General features: G+C 41.7%; 2 protein-coding genes across 3 annotated transcripts; both read left to right on the top strand.

Annotated features, from left to right (window-relative positions):
- Positions 1–272: 272 nt before the first annotated feature.
- poglut1 (protein O-glucosyltransferase 1) lies at positions 273–7,418 on the top strand. Its single transcript, XM_076303544.1, has 11 exons — positions 273–545; positions 1,209–1,299; positions 1,487–1,630; positions 1,900–2,035; positions 2,418–2,539; positions 2,830–2,889; positions 3,179–3,278; positions 3,807–3,865; positions 4,654–4,821; positions 5,250–5,306; positions 5,523–7,418. Exons 1-11 carry the CDS (start codon positions 470–472, stop codon positions 5,677–5,679), a joined length of 1,170 nt encoding a protein of 389 aa, XP_076159659.1. The 5' UTR covers positions 273–469; the 3' UTR covers positions 5,680–7,418.
- On the top strand, positions 6,650–14,085 carry LOC143142575 (calsequestrin-2-like). Of its 2 annotated transcripts, XM_076303545.1 has the most exons (12): positions 6,650–6,751; positions 8,691–8,893; positions 9,550–9,634; positions 9,752–9,852; positions 10,203–10,314; positions 10,834–10,907; positions 11,685–11,815; positions 11,914–11,959; positions 12,710–12,764; positions 12,873–12,973; positions 13,394–13,468; positions 13,776–14,085. In XM_076303545.1, exons 1-12 carry the CDS (start codon positions 6,652–6,654, stop codon positions 13,980–13,982), a joined length of 1,290 nt encoding a protein of 429 aa, XP_076159660.1. In that variant the 5' UTR covers positions 6,650–6,651; the 3' UTR covers positions 13,983–14,085. The 2 variants fall into 2 exon arrangements, with proteins under 2 accessions (XP_076159660.1, XP_076159662.1); XM_076303547.1 differs by lacking the exon at positions 6,650–6,751 and having other exon boundaries at positions 8,657–8,893.
- Positions 14,086–14,591: the final 506 nt, after the last annotated feature.

The following is a 14,591-nucleotide window of genomic DNA, read 5'->3' as shown; positions in this document are numbered from 1 at the left end:
AAATGTAATGAGTAAATGGCCTATAGCAAGTGGTTTACCAAGTCTAGGCTATATTAACTGAAATATTGGCATTACGCCAGAAAAAAGCATAGAACTTGAGAAGAACAAGGTGTATCAAATACTAAGCTGTTTTTGTTCTTATCTGACCTATTTTAAATGTAATTCCAATTATTTCCTCTACGTGCGGATAGAGAAATAACTTTTAACACTTGAGGGCGCTAGTGGTCCGCTGTTTGTCGGCATATCAAAGAAGTGCACTGAAACTATTTGAATGCTGTTTGTCACAATAACGGCAAAGCAAGTTCACTCAGGGTTCCAGACAGTGAGGCCTGTCGATTTGGCTCGTTAGGGCTTTGCCTTATGATCACAACAGTGAGTCAGACTCAGAAAAGGCTTGATTAGAAGATGACCGACAGAGACGAATGACTACGTTACATTATTCCAGACCCGACTATTCGATCAACAAGAAATGGAGCCGAGGTTGCTGATCCTACTCACTGTCAGCTTTCTGCTGTGTGGAGTTCAGAGAAGTTTGGCTGACAAAGGTGAGAATGTCTTGAAAACCAAACATGCTTGCTCGTCGAATGGTCATGTGCATGCAGGAGTGTAACACATGAGCTGTTATGTCTTGGTGTAAACGATTTTTCATTCATCACTAGTATCGATAGGTTAGCGGCAGGCTAACAGCCAGCTAACGCTTGCTGGTGGTCATTTCAACTACTGAGCTGAGTTTATTGGTAATCTCTTCCCTTTAATGCAATGTTAACCGCACGGTTTACGGGTTTACTTAGTGTTACGAGGAGACGCTACACCGACGAGCTTTTTTCAATAAACTATGCGATGGTAACTTATCAGCGTTTTGATAAACTGTGCGTAGATGCCTTGCTAGCAGTGAATACACAAAGTTTTCGATAGTTCTGCATGGTTCCAGAGATATCCCGTTTAAACCTACGGGGTAAGTGCACGCGCACTTTTCTGGTTTTAAATGTTTAATTTAATTGTTTCCTTACGAATAGTTTTTTGAGAGATCTCTACCACGTCCAAAGGTTCAGCACTAGACGGGGCATTGAAGGGCTTAATTGTCACTTTTTTTTCTTTTTTTTTTTTCCCTTCAGAGAGCAGATTTCATAATTAACAATACAACTTAGCCGATAAAACGAACGTCAATCAAGGTCTTGGATATATTTGACAAATAGTCTCATTTGCAGGCAAGCGATGGAAGAAGCAACTGGACCAATTAGAGGAAGCTGTACGAAACTACAAGCCATGCAGTCAACACAACTGCAGCTGCTACCTTGGGTAATTTCAAAACTTTTCAACACTATATTGATATTTTAGTAAATGCAGTTGTAGTCTAGCACAGCATTAGGCTATAAGCCAAGATTGATTTCTCACCAAGCATGACCATGTACCTTTGACTTTCGGTGTAAGTTGCTTTTTACATATCTCTGGTAATGTCCTGTATCTCTGTGTATGTGAATGACAGAGTCCTAAAGGCAGATCTCAAGCCATTTCGCCCTGGAGTGTCAGAGTCTCTTATGATGGAGACAGTCCGTCGAGGAGTTGGTACGCACTACCAGATCATCAACCACAAGCTGTACAGAGAACAGAATTGCATGTTCCCTGCCAGGTGTGTGAGTGTGTGTGTGTGTGTTGTTTTCTGGACTGTCTGTAACATGTTACTGATGCTGGTTGTCTGTGGTGTACTGGTTCTGCCACTGACTGAAGAAATTCTTGGCAATCCAATGAAAGGGCATTTAGAATAAATTGGATTAAGTGGTCACTCCTGTGTAAAGCATATGGTGCTGGAGAGTCCATAGATACACAAGTGTCTTTGTGTGAGATAATCTTTTAATTGATTTTATTTACTGTAAAGATCACTTCTCATTCTCATTCTAGATGCAGTGGAGTGGAGCACTTCATTCTGCAGGTGATTGACAGGCTCCCTGACATGGAGATGGTGATCAATGTGCGAGACTACCCGCAGGTGCCCCACTGGGCCCAGCCTGCCCTCCCTGTGTTGTCCTTCAGCAAGGTCAGCACAGCTGAGACTGGTTTTTTTATTTTTTTATCTGACTTATTGTGTGTTGTGTGTGAATGATTGTGTTAGCATTGATATTAAGAGCACTCTGTATCTAGTGATTAACACTTCTGGTCCAAGACTGCTTAATCCATGTACAGGAAATCGCCCCATACTATAATGGCATGCCTTTGCTAATGCCACACAAACACACACACACACACACACCAAATTGTACACAGAAAGAAGTTAACACTATTAAATATTTAGAGTAGTATGGGGTTTAAACACCCCCACACCCTTCCCCAGGTGAAAGGGAGAGTGGTGATGTGTTTTCTGAATGTTGTTTTTCTGAAGACGTTGACTAATTCTGCTCTGTTTGTTGGGCCCTTGCCAGACACCAGACTACCAGGACATCATGTACCCTGCCTGGACCTTCTGGGAAGGAGGCCCTGCGGTCTGGCCCATCTACCCCACTGGACTAGGCCGATGGGACCTCATGAGGGATGACCTGCAGAAGTAAGACTACAGTGATGTTATGCAAAATATTGTCACGATTAACTTGTATGTGGAACTGGATAAGAACACCCTTTCTTAGAATGAGTAGCATGCAAGTAGTTTCATTTTCCCCCCTACAAATGTCAGAAATCTGCAGTTTATCAAATGTAAAATTCCCAGCACAAAGTGGGACAATTATAATGGATAGATTGGAAATACATTGGAGTCCTTGAGAAACCTCTTGTAACCAGAGTTTAGTCTCGTATTTCCTCTGTTTGGTTCATAACACATTGTTGTTTTGTGCTCCTCAGATCAGCAGCACAGTGGCCATGGAAAAAGAAACGCTCTAAGGGATTCTTCAGAGGCTCAAGGTTAGACTGAACTCTAGAAGAGCAGTTAAAACATCACTGCAATCGCTTGCCTATGGCTCGTTTGCAGGTTAAGATGACCCTGTGCAAAATTCGAATTGCAATTCTGCTTCCTGTTTGCTACCTCAATTGAAATGCAGGTGAAATTCAAGAATTGAATTGGAATTTAAGAGCCAGTTTCAATTCAATTCTGGAATTTTGCACAAGCCTGGTGTTAAGTACAGTGAGTAAAGTAGCTAAGCATGCTGAGTGTTTTCACTAAGTTAAACCAATCCTCCACCCCCACCTCCAGAACCAGCGCTGAGCGGGACCCTCTGATCCTGCTCTCCAGGGGGCAGCCAGAGCTTGTGGATGCCGAGTACACCAAGAACCAGGCCTGGAAGTCAGAGAAGGTTAGTAGAGAGTTGGCCTTTGCTCCATTTCTATGCATATTTTTGTAGTTCGTACACAGCACCCTCCACATTTTTTGGCACCTCAGAAAAAGTTGACTAAGTGGTATAAAAAAATAATGTTTTGGCAATATAACTTAGTGTTACAATGAAAACAATGAGGAAAAATCCAAACTTGTGAATTTGTGATTTTATGAATTTATTCTGCCACAATTACTGGCAAGTCTAGAAAGCCTTATAAGCAATTGAAGTTATAATCGTATTAAGCTGTTTGTTAAAAATATATATTTATTTCTTTATGATATTGTTTTTTTTTTTCAAAATAAATGTGTTTCTCTTCAAGGTTGGATTTTTCCATACTGTTTTCATTGTGACACTAAGATATATTGCCAAAAGGTGCCCTTTCTTTATGCCTTTTACTCAACTTGATGCCAGTAAATGTGGAGGGAGGTGAACAGAGTGTACGATGAAGTGTAAAAGATCCTTTCATCACTCAACAAAATAAACAATGTTTGGTCTGTTCTTACACAGGATACTCTCGGGAGACCACCTGCTAAAGAGATTTCCCTAGTTGACCATTGTGAATACAAGTAAGACTTCCTGTCTGTTCAACTTAAAAAGAAAGCTCAATGGACTTCTGATAGCAACAGATCTCCCATGTTTTGTTGATACATGCATGCCTGTTGCCTACATACATGAGGGTCAACTGAGGTATTAGCTGGATAATGGCCTTCAAGGTATCCCGATATATGGAATAAATTAACTTGAAGGAGAAAACTGCGTTCATTAAGTCTATGTATCAGGATACCTTGGCGGCCATTATCTCTTATGTAGGAGGGATTATACTTTGCCCAGGTGAGTACCCTGTCCATGGGATTAGTCCTCGACTAAAAGCTCTTTCTCAATGAAGATCTTCATTTAAGTTCTCTTATAGACCTAGGGGTGTAAAGTTACACATATCCGTACAGGACGTTAGGTTCAACATAGATTTGTCCCGAATGTATCAAATGCAGTCTTTAACAGTAATCAACAGTAGGCTTTTTTGTTTGCCGACCATGTTTCAAATTCGAGTTCCCACACAAATATATTCAGTGGCGGACCATAAGACCGTTTAGTCAATTAATGTCAAAAAACATTTGACATCTTTTCAAAATACTATTCCGGTTGAGCCTCAGCAATCTCAGTGAATCTAAGGTTAGCGATACCTACAGGCTTACTGCACTGAAAATTAACCGAACCGTGACCTCAAAACCGAGGTACACACCGAACCGTGATTTTTGTGTAGCGTTACACGCCTACTAGGGCCTAATCTAGGGTCTCTGCACAGGAAACCGGCCTATATTGTGCGCAGTAGGTGAATTCGGTCTTTGTTCTGCAGATATCTCTTTAATTTCCGTGGCGTGGCTGCCAGCTTCCGGCTAAAGCACCTCTTCCTGTGTGGCTCGCTGGTTTTCCATGTCGGGGAGGAGTGGCTGGAGTTCTTTTACCCGCAGCTCCGCCCGTGGGTGCACTACATCCCTGTCAAGCAGGATCTGTCTGACGCCAGGTAAACCCAATTGGATGCACATGTTCAGTGACTGAAGACTTCACATTCACCAAGTTAGAGTTGTTCAGTCATGTTGTTGTTGCTGTTGCTGCTGAGTTGATTATTCCACTGAACATGTTCTTAACAACAGGTAGAACAGAGATGTGTACTATATTACATTTTATGCATTTTATGACCGCTTCGCAGTTTGTATGTAGTGGAGATTTATTTTGTTTATTTATTTATTTTCTGAAACTAATGCAATTGTCAACAACACTCTAGTCCACAGTTGACCAGTTCACAGTTATTGTAAGACACACCCTGCTGGAAAAACAAGGCCTCAGTCCATACATGTGTAACGGAATCCACCTGAACAGTAAAATCTCACTGACTGATGTTTCCTGAGCCAGTTGCACTCTCCAACTGTTATTTTCTCCCATCTTCTGTAGAGATTTGTTGCAGTTTGTGAAGGAGAATGACAATGTGGCTGAGGTCATTGCCAAGAGGTAAAATGCTTTGTTTAAAAAAAAAAAAAAAAAAACCTGCTTAAGAAAATCTGAGCTCAAATCAAAGAGTATAAAAGTAACTTCTATACTCTTTGCTCAAAGATTGCAGACATTTTCAAGCATTATCAAAAGGAATGCCTTGAAGGTCTCTGCCGTCTTTATATTACTCTACTCATCTCCCTCTCTTTCTCTCTCTTCCTCGATGTCTCCCCCTAGGGGTGAGCGCTTCATCCTGGATCACCTAAGGATGGCAGACGTCTCCTGCTACTGGGAGAATCTGCTCAGCCAGTTCGCCCAGCTGCTACAGTACTGGCCCACCAGACGACCCAACTACAATCAGATCACCCACAGGCCCGACCATGGCGAACTCTGACCCGGAGGACCGGACCTCCAAGACGCGTGAGGCTACGTCCTCCTCTTGTCCATTAGGTTGCTCATATACCATTTCCTCCTCCTTATCCTCCTCCTTCTCCTCCTCCTCTGTGCTTCACCAGGGCAGCTTATGCGGAATTGCCATCATTTGCTCAGCTTTAAAGAGCACATTTTATACGCAGGCCAACGGCTGTCAAAACATTTGATCCCATCTAATAAGCCATCCTATACTGTACAAGCAACACAAGTTCTTGATTCCCCCCCCCCCCCCTTTTTTTAAAAAGTACTTCTACTTTTAGCTAAATATTAAAATAATACATTAGTGGACTTTTGTTTACATGTGTAGGAGGTCATATAGTTTGTGAGGTTGTAGTAATTGAGATTGAATTCCTGCTGAGAAGAAGCTCTTGGTATCTAAGAACGGCCTGCACTAGGGCTTCTGTTGTCCTCTCAGGATGTGAAAGTGAATGTCTCCCGGCAACAAAAGAATTTTACAGTTCTAGCGATTGTGAACAGTGAACTAGAGAAAGTCTTAATACAAGAATATGTGAAACATGTTCTCTACAAGAATATGTGAAACATGTTCTCTACAAAATATGAGATTGTTGTACGAACACTGGTCAGTGGCAGAGACGCAAGGTACATGAACAAAGTGATGCTGATTTTCGCTATTGCTTAAATAGTATCATACATGCTATGCTTTCAACTTGCAAGCTTTTTTTTAAAGACTTTTCTGTTCTTTGTAATGGGTTTTTATTTACGGTTACTTGCCTTTAGGCCAACAGCCAAACTCACACAATGGCTGAGACCTTTGATGGCAGCACAACTTTAACTGCCATTTTCTGCACTGGTTTTATTAATGTGACGGCGTTGCTGATAAATGTCAAATGTATGCCTCATTTTGGTGTGTATTCACAATTCTGCTTAACATCTTAAGGTGCTTAAGTTGACATTAGTGATATCATGTTGGTGTATGATGGACATTATATATCTTTATCAGACATTCAACCACCCAGCACCTGAGAGGTGGGTGTACACAAGCTGGGTATTTCTGGGCAGTTCTGGCTATTTTAATAACAGAGATTCATCATACAAACAGTGCTGATGCAGTAGTACGTGTTGGGCACAACCAGAGTTTATTTGCGCTTCAGACACCAATCCGTAACTTCCAGACACGTTTTTTCTTCATCCCTCAAGGTGCCGTGAAAGACCACTTTAATGTGCTCTGGTTTGACACCGCAACAGTGTGTACACGGGGGTGGGTGCTGCTAACATAAAGCTCGTCACATGTCTGTTGCCACTAGTGAAGCCCCTGGGGTTTCACACATGCTTCCCAGATAACACCATTCTTATTTGAATTCTCTATTTGTAAAGACCTGTATAGACCACATTGGTACTAGGTCGCTGTGGTGCTGAATGTCCGCTCAGAACAACCTTATTGTACTATCCGTGCTGTATTTAAGAAACATCTAAAGGCGTTGCCACACAACACCTGGCCTTGACTATAGTAATTGTTTGTTATCACAAGCGTGTTCTATTTGTATATTGGTGATGTAATATCATGGTGTATGCCAGATAGTGAGAGAAGGGAGATGTTTAATCTAATTTCTCCACTCTCACTGTGCAGCGCAGCATATTTTTCTATTTTTTATTTAAAACGGTTTTCCAATGGTTGAGATTAATTAATTTTCTGACTAGAACCACTGTGCTTTTCTGTACAATAAAACATGTCATTTAATATATTTTTGTACGTGTTATTTACTATTTTAGGTTATTATTGTTTTTTTTATTGTTTTTTCCCCCCAAAGTATTGCAATTAATATCAAGCCAAGGATGTGAGGTAGCTGTTCAGTACAGTCACGGATGGATTACTGCACGGGCCTACCGGGCCCAGGCCCAGGGGCCCAAGGGGTCAGGGGGCCCTGAAGCCCAAGCCTTTGCATGGAATCAATACCTCAATATCAACAAATCAGGATGTAGGCTATGAATCTGATTGAATTTAGTATTGGCCATCCCCAAAATGCACCAGAATACAGGAAATCACATCAAACAAATAAAAAAAATTCTGGGGGAGGACCCCACATATACGACAATAAGTGGGGGGCCCTTAATACATCTGGGCCCAGGGGCCCGAAAGTTCACAATCCGCCCATGAGAACAGTACATGAGAGTTATAGGCGGGACGCCACCAGGCCCTGCTGCTTTCTTGCTCATCTGTTTCACGGGTACACAAGCTGTACTGTACACCTGACCTGTTGTAGAGTGGTGGTGAAGGGAGGTGGAGCAGACTTGAGTTGTATACGATACAACTTTATTTCAGTTTGTGCTGAAATTCTTTTTGCATCCCTGGGCAGCTCATTTAAGGATTTAAGGTATCTGTGTCAGTAGAAGAGTGCCTACAGAACTTCACATAGAGTAGTTTTTTTAAAGGGAAGGCAATCTATTGAAATATCACCTGAGCAATATGTACAGAGGCCATGTTTTACAGGACTGTTAGGTTAATGAACGTCTGTCTGTTTCAGGGAACCAACTACCCATTATGAAGTGCTAGCTTGCCCTACACCCAGACCCCCCCCCCCCCCCTTCGCTCTCTCACTCTCTGTGCCTCAGAGATAATTCATTTTGTCCAAAGTTGATGGAGGGATGGTGTAAATCCCTGCTGATTTCTGTAATTATCTGCCCCATATTTCTCAGTGGCACGTTCAGTATTTTTAGCCTTAAAGCGAAATGGCATGGGAGAAGAGAAGGGTTGTGCACAAATTTCTGATCTTCTGACGCTATCGTCCTCAGTCGAGAGAGAGAGAGGAACTCAGAGAAAGCAGCAAGGTAAACTGAGAGGCGAGGCAAACAAGAAAAAGTGTTGCTTGAAACTCTAAACATCAAGGTGCATATGGACAGTGGGGACAAAATTATAAAATTATAAAAGTATAGGCTACAGAAATCTTAAACTCAGTCGTTCGTCCACTGGCTCTGGAGCAATGCTGTCTCTGTGGATGATCTCCGTCGCATGCGTGGGTCTCGGCTCTCTGTGCTCTGGGAAGGGGGGGCTGGAGTTCCCCAGCTTCGACGGGAAGGACCGCGTGCTCAACATCAACAAGCGGAACTACAAGAAGGCCCTGAAGAAGCATGACATGCTCTGCGTGCTCTACCACGAGCCTCTGTCCACCGACAAGGGCCTCCAGAAGCAGTTCCACATGACCGAGATGGTCCTGGAGGTGAGGTGGGGTGGGGGAGAGCGAGGAGACGTAGGAAGGGCATGGCAGGAGATTTGTACAGTATAGGTGATCTGGCCTGGTTAGAGGCTTGTAATGTATTATGGGCTCAGTTATGAGGAGCTTGAACTGGTAAAGGTATGTTTGATAGAGAGGAGGAACTCAAGAGCAAAGACTTTGATAAGAGTTGCTGTTTTCTGGTGAATCTAACAGGAATGTGTTGTATTAGGTTTCAATGCAAGTGGATGTACAGAGTATACTCAGGCTAACATATCTACCATTAGTACTATCCACAGTAATGTATGATGATGTATGCACACATTCGGGAGCCTTGTAAGGCAGGCGACATCTTTCCACAAATGTTAGATTTTGGCATCTTTAGATTAGATTATAGATTTCTACTTCTTAACCTAGCTTTCTTTGCTTTTAATGAACATTGCAGCTCTAAAACTAGGGCATCTATTCAGTCTCACCTGTGGAAGCTCTAATGATTATAATCCTGGCACTGAATGGTCTCAATAACTGGGTCATGTGTAACTCCATTACTTCCTGTCCTCATTGGCAGGCTTTGTTGTCCATGCATGTTGTTTCATCAGTATGACCTGATGGAGATTTAGTCCCTTGGTCCCTCTTGACAACCTTCTATTCCCACCTCCCAGTTAGCTGCCCAGGTTCTGGAGGACCGAGATATTGGGTTTGGGCTGGTTGACTCTCGCAAGGATGCCAAAGTGGCCAGAAAACTAGGTAATGCTTCACTAAACTTCATAATTCAGAGGATACATGTTAGTCCAATATAGTATTTGTGATTCTAATTTGATAAAAATCTCACTTCACTTTTCATACTGTTTTATGGGCAATCAGGACTGGAAGAAGAAGGCAGCATCTACATATTTAAAGATGATCGCCTCATTGAGTTTGACGGAGAACTGTCGGCTGACACTCTGGTGGAGTTCTTGTTGGATGTGAGTATGACTTCAACAGGGTTTTATGTGAAATGCCTGATGCACATTCCACTCTAGGAGTGATCAGTTACATATCACTACACATATCACTTACTCTTCACACACAACCATATAGTATTATTCTAAACAACGTTCAACCAGCAGTTTGACTGGATTTAAACATGGAGGGCGTTTGCTGCCCTCTGCTGGGCATAATACATAAAGATCTCCTCTCATTTTCTCAGGCCCAGCTCATGTCTAGTTGATGTTCTGTAATTCTGTAATTCTTCACTTTTACTTTAACCTATGCTGGTTGTTTCACTACCTCTGGCCTGATTGCTTCTGTTTGTTGTCTTGCTGCCGCGTTGCAGCTCCTAGAAGACCCAGTGGAACTCATCAGTAACTCCCGGGAGCAGCGAGCCTTTGAGCGGATGGAGGGCCATTCCCGCCTCATTGGCTACTTTAAGGGGGAAGAGTCGGAGCGTGAGCATTCTCTTTGAACACACTCAATATAGTTACTTACAACTATAGCAAAGTGTCCATTACAATGCATAGCTGCTGCTGAAGTGGGGTGGGGGAATGGGATCATTTATTTTATGAGGTAACAAAGTACTAATAGAATTGTGTTACAATGATGGCTCATTCCCAGATGTGCATAGAGCCTACATTTTAATGCACAGGGGAATGTTTTCCATTTCTATTTGTTCCTGCGTAACAGAAGGACAGAGTCAAAATTCAGACTGGGCCAGTGAATCCCAGAGATGTTCCCCTTGAGTGCTCAGTCTATGCAAAGATGAGTCCCTGAACAACAGCACTCTCCAAAAATAGCACTCACCACTCAGTTTGTAAGAACAAGAGCAGATTAACAAGGTTCTCAAAAGGAAGTGAGGAAAATGTCTTTTGGATGTTTGTAGGCAGAACTTAAACGTAGTCTAAAATATAATGTACTATATCATTATTTTAAGTTGCCTCTCTCTCCCTCTCTCTCTCACTCACTCACAGATTATAAAGCCTTCCTGGAGGCAGCTGAGCAGTTTCAGCCCTACATCAAGTTCTTTGCCACTTTTGATAAAGCGGTAAGTTTATATTCTCCCACAATGCTGTTGACGGAGTGAATGCTGAACTTCAGTGGATGCTGGTAGAGAGGTGTTTGTGTTTTGACTTTGGATGGCCACCTTATTTTACTATGTAGGATGATAAAGACATCCTCCAGTGAAGATCAGGCTTTTAACCTTAATGTCCATATTGTGTTGTTTTAATATGATGAGCAGATTTGCATATCACAATAATAATAAATGATCAAGAGAGAAAAAATACTCTTGTGATTGGCTGTAGGGTAGATATTAATTCTGTATAACGGGGCACCTATGATGTAGATCTGGTAAAAAAAAAAAGTTCATCACCGTTCCATGTCAATGCTCATTGAATGGTAACTATAACAACCATACTGTAGTAGAACAATGGGTGAGCCTGGAATCAGGCTTCGCAACAATGGACTCAACTTTAAACAAGCTAACTGTCCACCACTATCAATCACTGTTAGGGCCAAATAAAGTTGTACAACAAACTGAACAAGTCGGCTTCTTTTTAAACTGAACCACGTGTTTCCTTTGCGTGCTATAAAGGCATGACTGTTGTCTATAGTGGCAACCAGGTGATAAGCAGGTTAACATCCTTCCTGGTGTCCCGTTATACAGAATTAATGGACTTGGCAGAGGAAACTCCCCTCCGTTGCATGTCGGGGAGTTCTTTGCCTCCACCTCTTCCATTAATTCCGTATAACAGGACACCTCGGTGGCCGTTAAATAAATCCCTTAAATATTGTTTCTGTTTGTCTATACTGTATGTTGCAGGTTGCCAAGCATCTGACTCTAAAGATGAATGAGATTGACTTTTATGAGCCCTTTATGGAGGAACCAGTCACTATCCCTGGAAAACCCAACTCTGAGAATGAGATTGTAGACTTTGTTCACACACACAGAAGGTATAGTAAGTGTACTAATGTGCAAGAGTAACATAAAAACCTACAGTATATCCACATAGCCTCATTTTTAAAATACTACATTTTTGAATTCTCTACAGGCCAACTCTGAGAAAGTTGCGCTCTGATGATATGTTTGAGACCTGGGTAAGGAAATTAATGTTTAGAAAGTTTAATTTACATCTTGAAAGTCTTGTTACGCAGTTTCTAAACTACAAAATATTTTGTAACATACAACAAACATGTCTTCACGAACCGCTAGCTGCCTGTAAAAAAACACAGCCCCTGTGGACAGCCCAGGCTCCACAAACAAAAACAGCCTGATCCAGCCTGGGGGGTATTCCAAGTACGTGGTTTACCGACAAACCTCGTTAAGTGAACTTAGAGTAAGTGGTAAACATCCTACAACAAGAGCCCTATGGCATTGTTTTGTAAGGGGAATGAAGCCATACAGCTCTTCTATTAGGAGGTTTACTACTTTACTACTCTGAGTTAACTTACCCAGGTTTGTCACTAAACCACATACTTGGAATACCCCCCTGGACCTTGAAACATAACAGACTGTTCGAGCCAATCGCCGACGAGATGCACATTCATGATAGTTTTAGTTGCACGGGAGGGAGGGGCGAGCAAGCTCTCTGTTTTGTTTGATACTACTTCAAATGTAAACAGAAGTGATATCACCCAACCACGCTTAGAGAACCTTTAAAGAAATAAATCAATTATACATCATAACATTGTCATTGAATGCCTAAGTGTTAAATAAGGTGCCATTAGAATATAACATGACTACTTTTGGATGATCCCATTGGATATGATCCCATTGGATCCACCAATGGTAAATTCTGCAGCAAGATGACATTTATAGCACATTTCTGCATTCTGTCTTTATAACAGGAGGATGACATGGATGGGATACACATAGTAGCCTTCGCTGAGGAAGAGGATCCCGGTTAGCTGATAGTTCTGAGAATATACTAACTGTATTTCTTAATAATCGTATTTTTATGTTTCACTGTGGGTTGCAACTAGTGAACATTTACTGTGTATCACCTCTAAGATGGCTATGAGTTCCTGGAGATCCTAAAGGAGGTAGCAAGAGACAACACCAACAATCCTGACCTGAGCATCGTATGGATTGATCCTGATGACTTTCCTCTGGTAAGACTTCACAACATCCATCTGCTGATAAAACTGATACCATAATATGGTATGTGTAGAATACATGAGCTAGTTGTTTTTAGAGCATTTTAAGCAGACTTAACTGAGCAGGAAACTTCAGAGAAGTGTGCAGTGTATGCTTGTTTAATGTGTGTGATGAAGAAACACACATCTGCATGAGAAGATGTGTGTTTCGTGGAAGTTGATATGTTCTGAAGTTGCCATGCACATGCAATGCATCCTATGTAAAACAGGGCTAATTGCATAGCATTGAAGGGATGGTGTTGGCTTGGACGTGACACTTTGTGCAATCCTGGCCGGACTGTATTTGAGTTTGTTTTTTTTCAGTCAGCTTAATGAATTCTGTGATGTTTTCTGTGTAAACTGTGTGAAACAACAGCACATTTGTCTTTTACACAGCTGACCACATATTGGGAGAAGACCTTCAAAGTGGACCTTTTCAGACCACAGATTGGTGTGGTGAACGTGACTGACGTGAGTCCCTTAATCACAGTGCCCACAACAAATGTATAACCTTCATAATACACACATGCAAGGACAGGCTTGAATGTGGGTATTTTTTTGTAAACAAACATGAGTGGTACTTAAGTTACTCAGTGGTGGATTTGCCCTTCAAAACCACATGCTGAACGGTATTGTCACGGACTTTGTGGTGCTTGTTTTTGATATGTTTCTAGCTAGTCTCCAAAAGCCTTAAAATGAATGATAAGAACAAGGTTAAGTGACTGTGGCTGAAAGGTCGTTCATGTTTTGTATTGATGTTTTTGTCCTTCTGTTTTAGGCGGACAGTGTGTGGTTGGACATTGCTAGTGATGAAGCCTTACCATCAGCAGAGGCCCTGGAAGACTGGATAGAGGATGTGCTCTCTGGGAAGATCAACACAGAGGATGATGACGATGAAGCAGGACGTGAGGGCGACAATGAGGATGATGATTACGAAGAAGAGGATGATGAGGATGCTGATGATGCAGATGATGACAGTGACTGAATGTCATTATAGTTCTTGAAGTGTGAATCTATTGTATACCTTCAAAGTCTTATTATGTCTGGTGTTTTAGTGTAAAGTAATGTATTTCATGCAAAGGGTTAATCATTTGAGCAAGGTGTCCAAAAGCGATATTCAAAAGCAATAGGTTTTTTTGGAGGATGGATACCAAATTATGAAGAAATAAAACTGAATTAATACTTAGTACTACGTTTTTATTTCAGACACATAAGGCTATACTTACCTGGGTATTACTCCTTGAGTGAGTGTATGGTCACAATTACAAAAATCCCTGTAATGTAATCCAACGGCAAATGACTGATTAATTCCACTCTTTTTCGATCACTCTCTTAGCCAGGTATAAGCAAAAACAAAAAAATCACTCCACTGAGGATGGTTCAAGGATTAGATGGCTCACTTATTGTATCTAAATGGGCACTTTCGGTTGAAACTACAGTATTATGGAAACTATTGTACCAGCTGCGTACAGACACGTGCTGTTTAAAAAGTGACTTGCTGTGACCTATGACTTACTATGCAGTGCAATAGTCTGTCGATCTGTTTGTTTCGACTTCTTTCATGTGATGGAAAATGCCCTCTCTCAGCTACTGT

Source organism: Alosa pseudoharengus, unplaced genomic scaffold (assembly GCF_046254945.1).
Source record: "Alosa pseudoharengus isolate Yale_2024_CS ecotype anadromous, Long Island Sound unplaced genomic scaffold, YU_APseudo_1.1 YU_APseudo_1.1_scf_24, whole genome shotgun sequence".
NCBI lineage: Eukaryota > Metazoa > Chordata > Actinopteri > Clupeiformes > Clupeidae > Alosa > Alosa pseudoharengus.
Note: the sequence above shows the minus strand (reverse complement) of the source record. Positions and strands in the feature narration are given on the sequence as shown.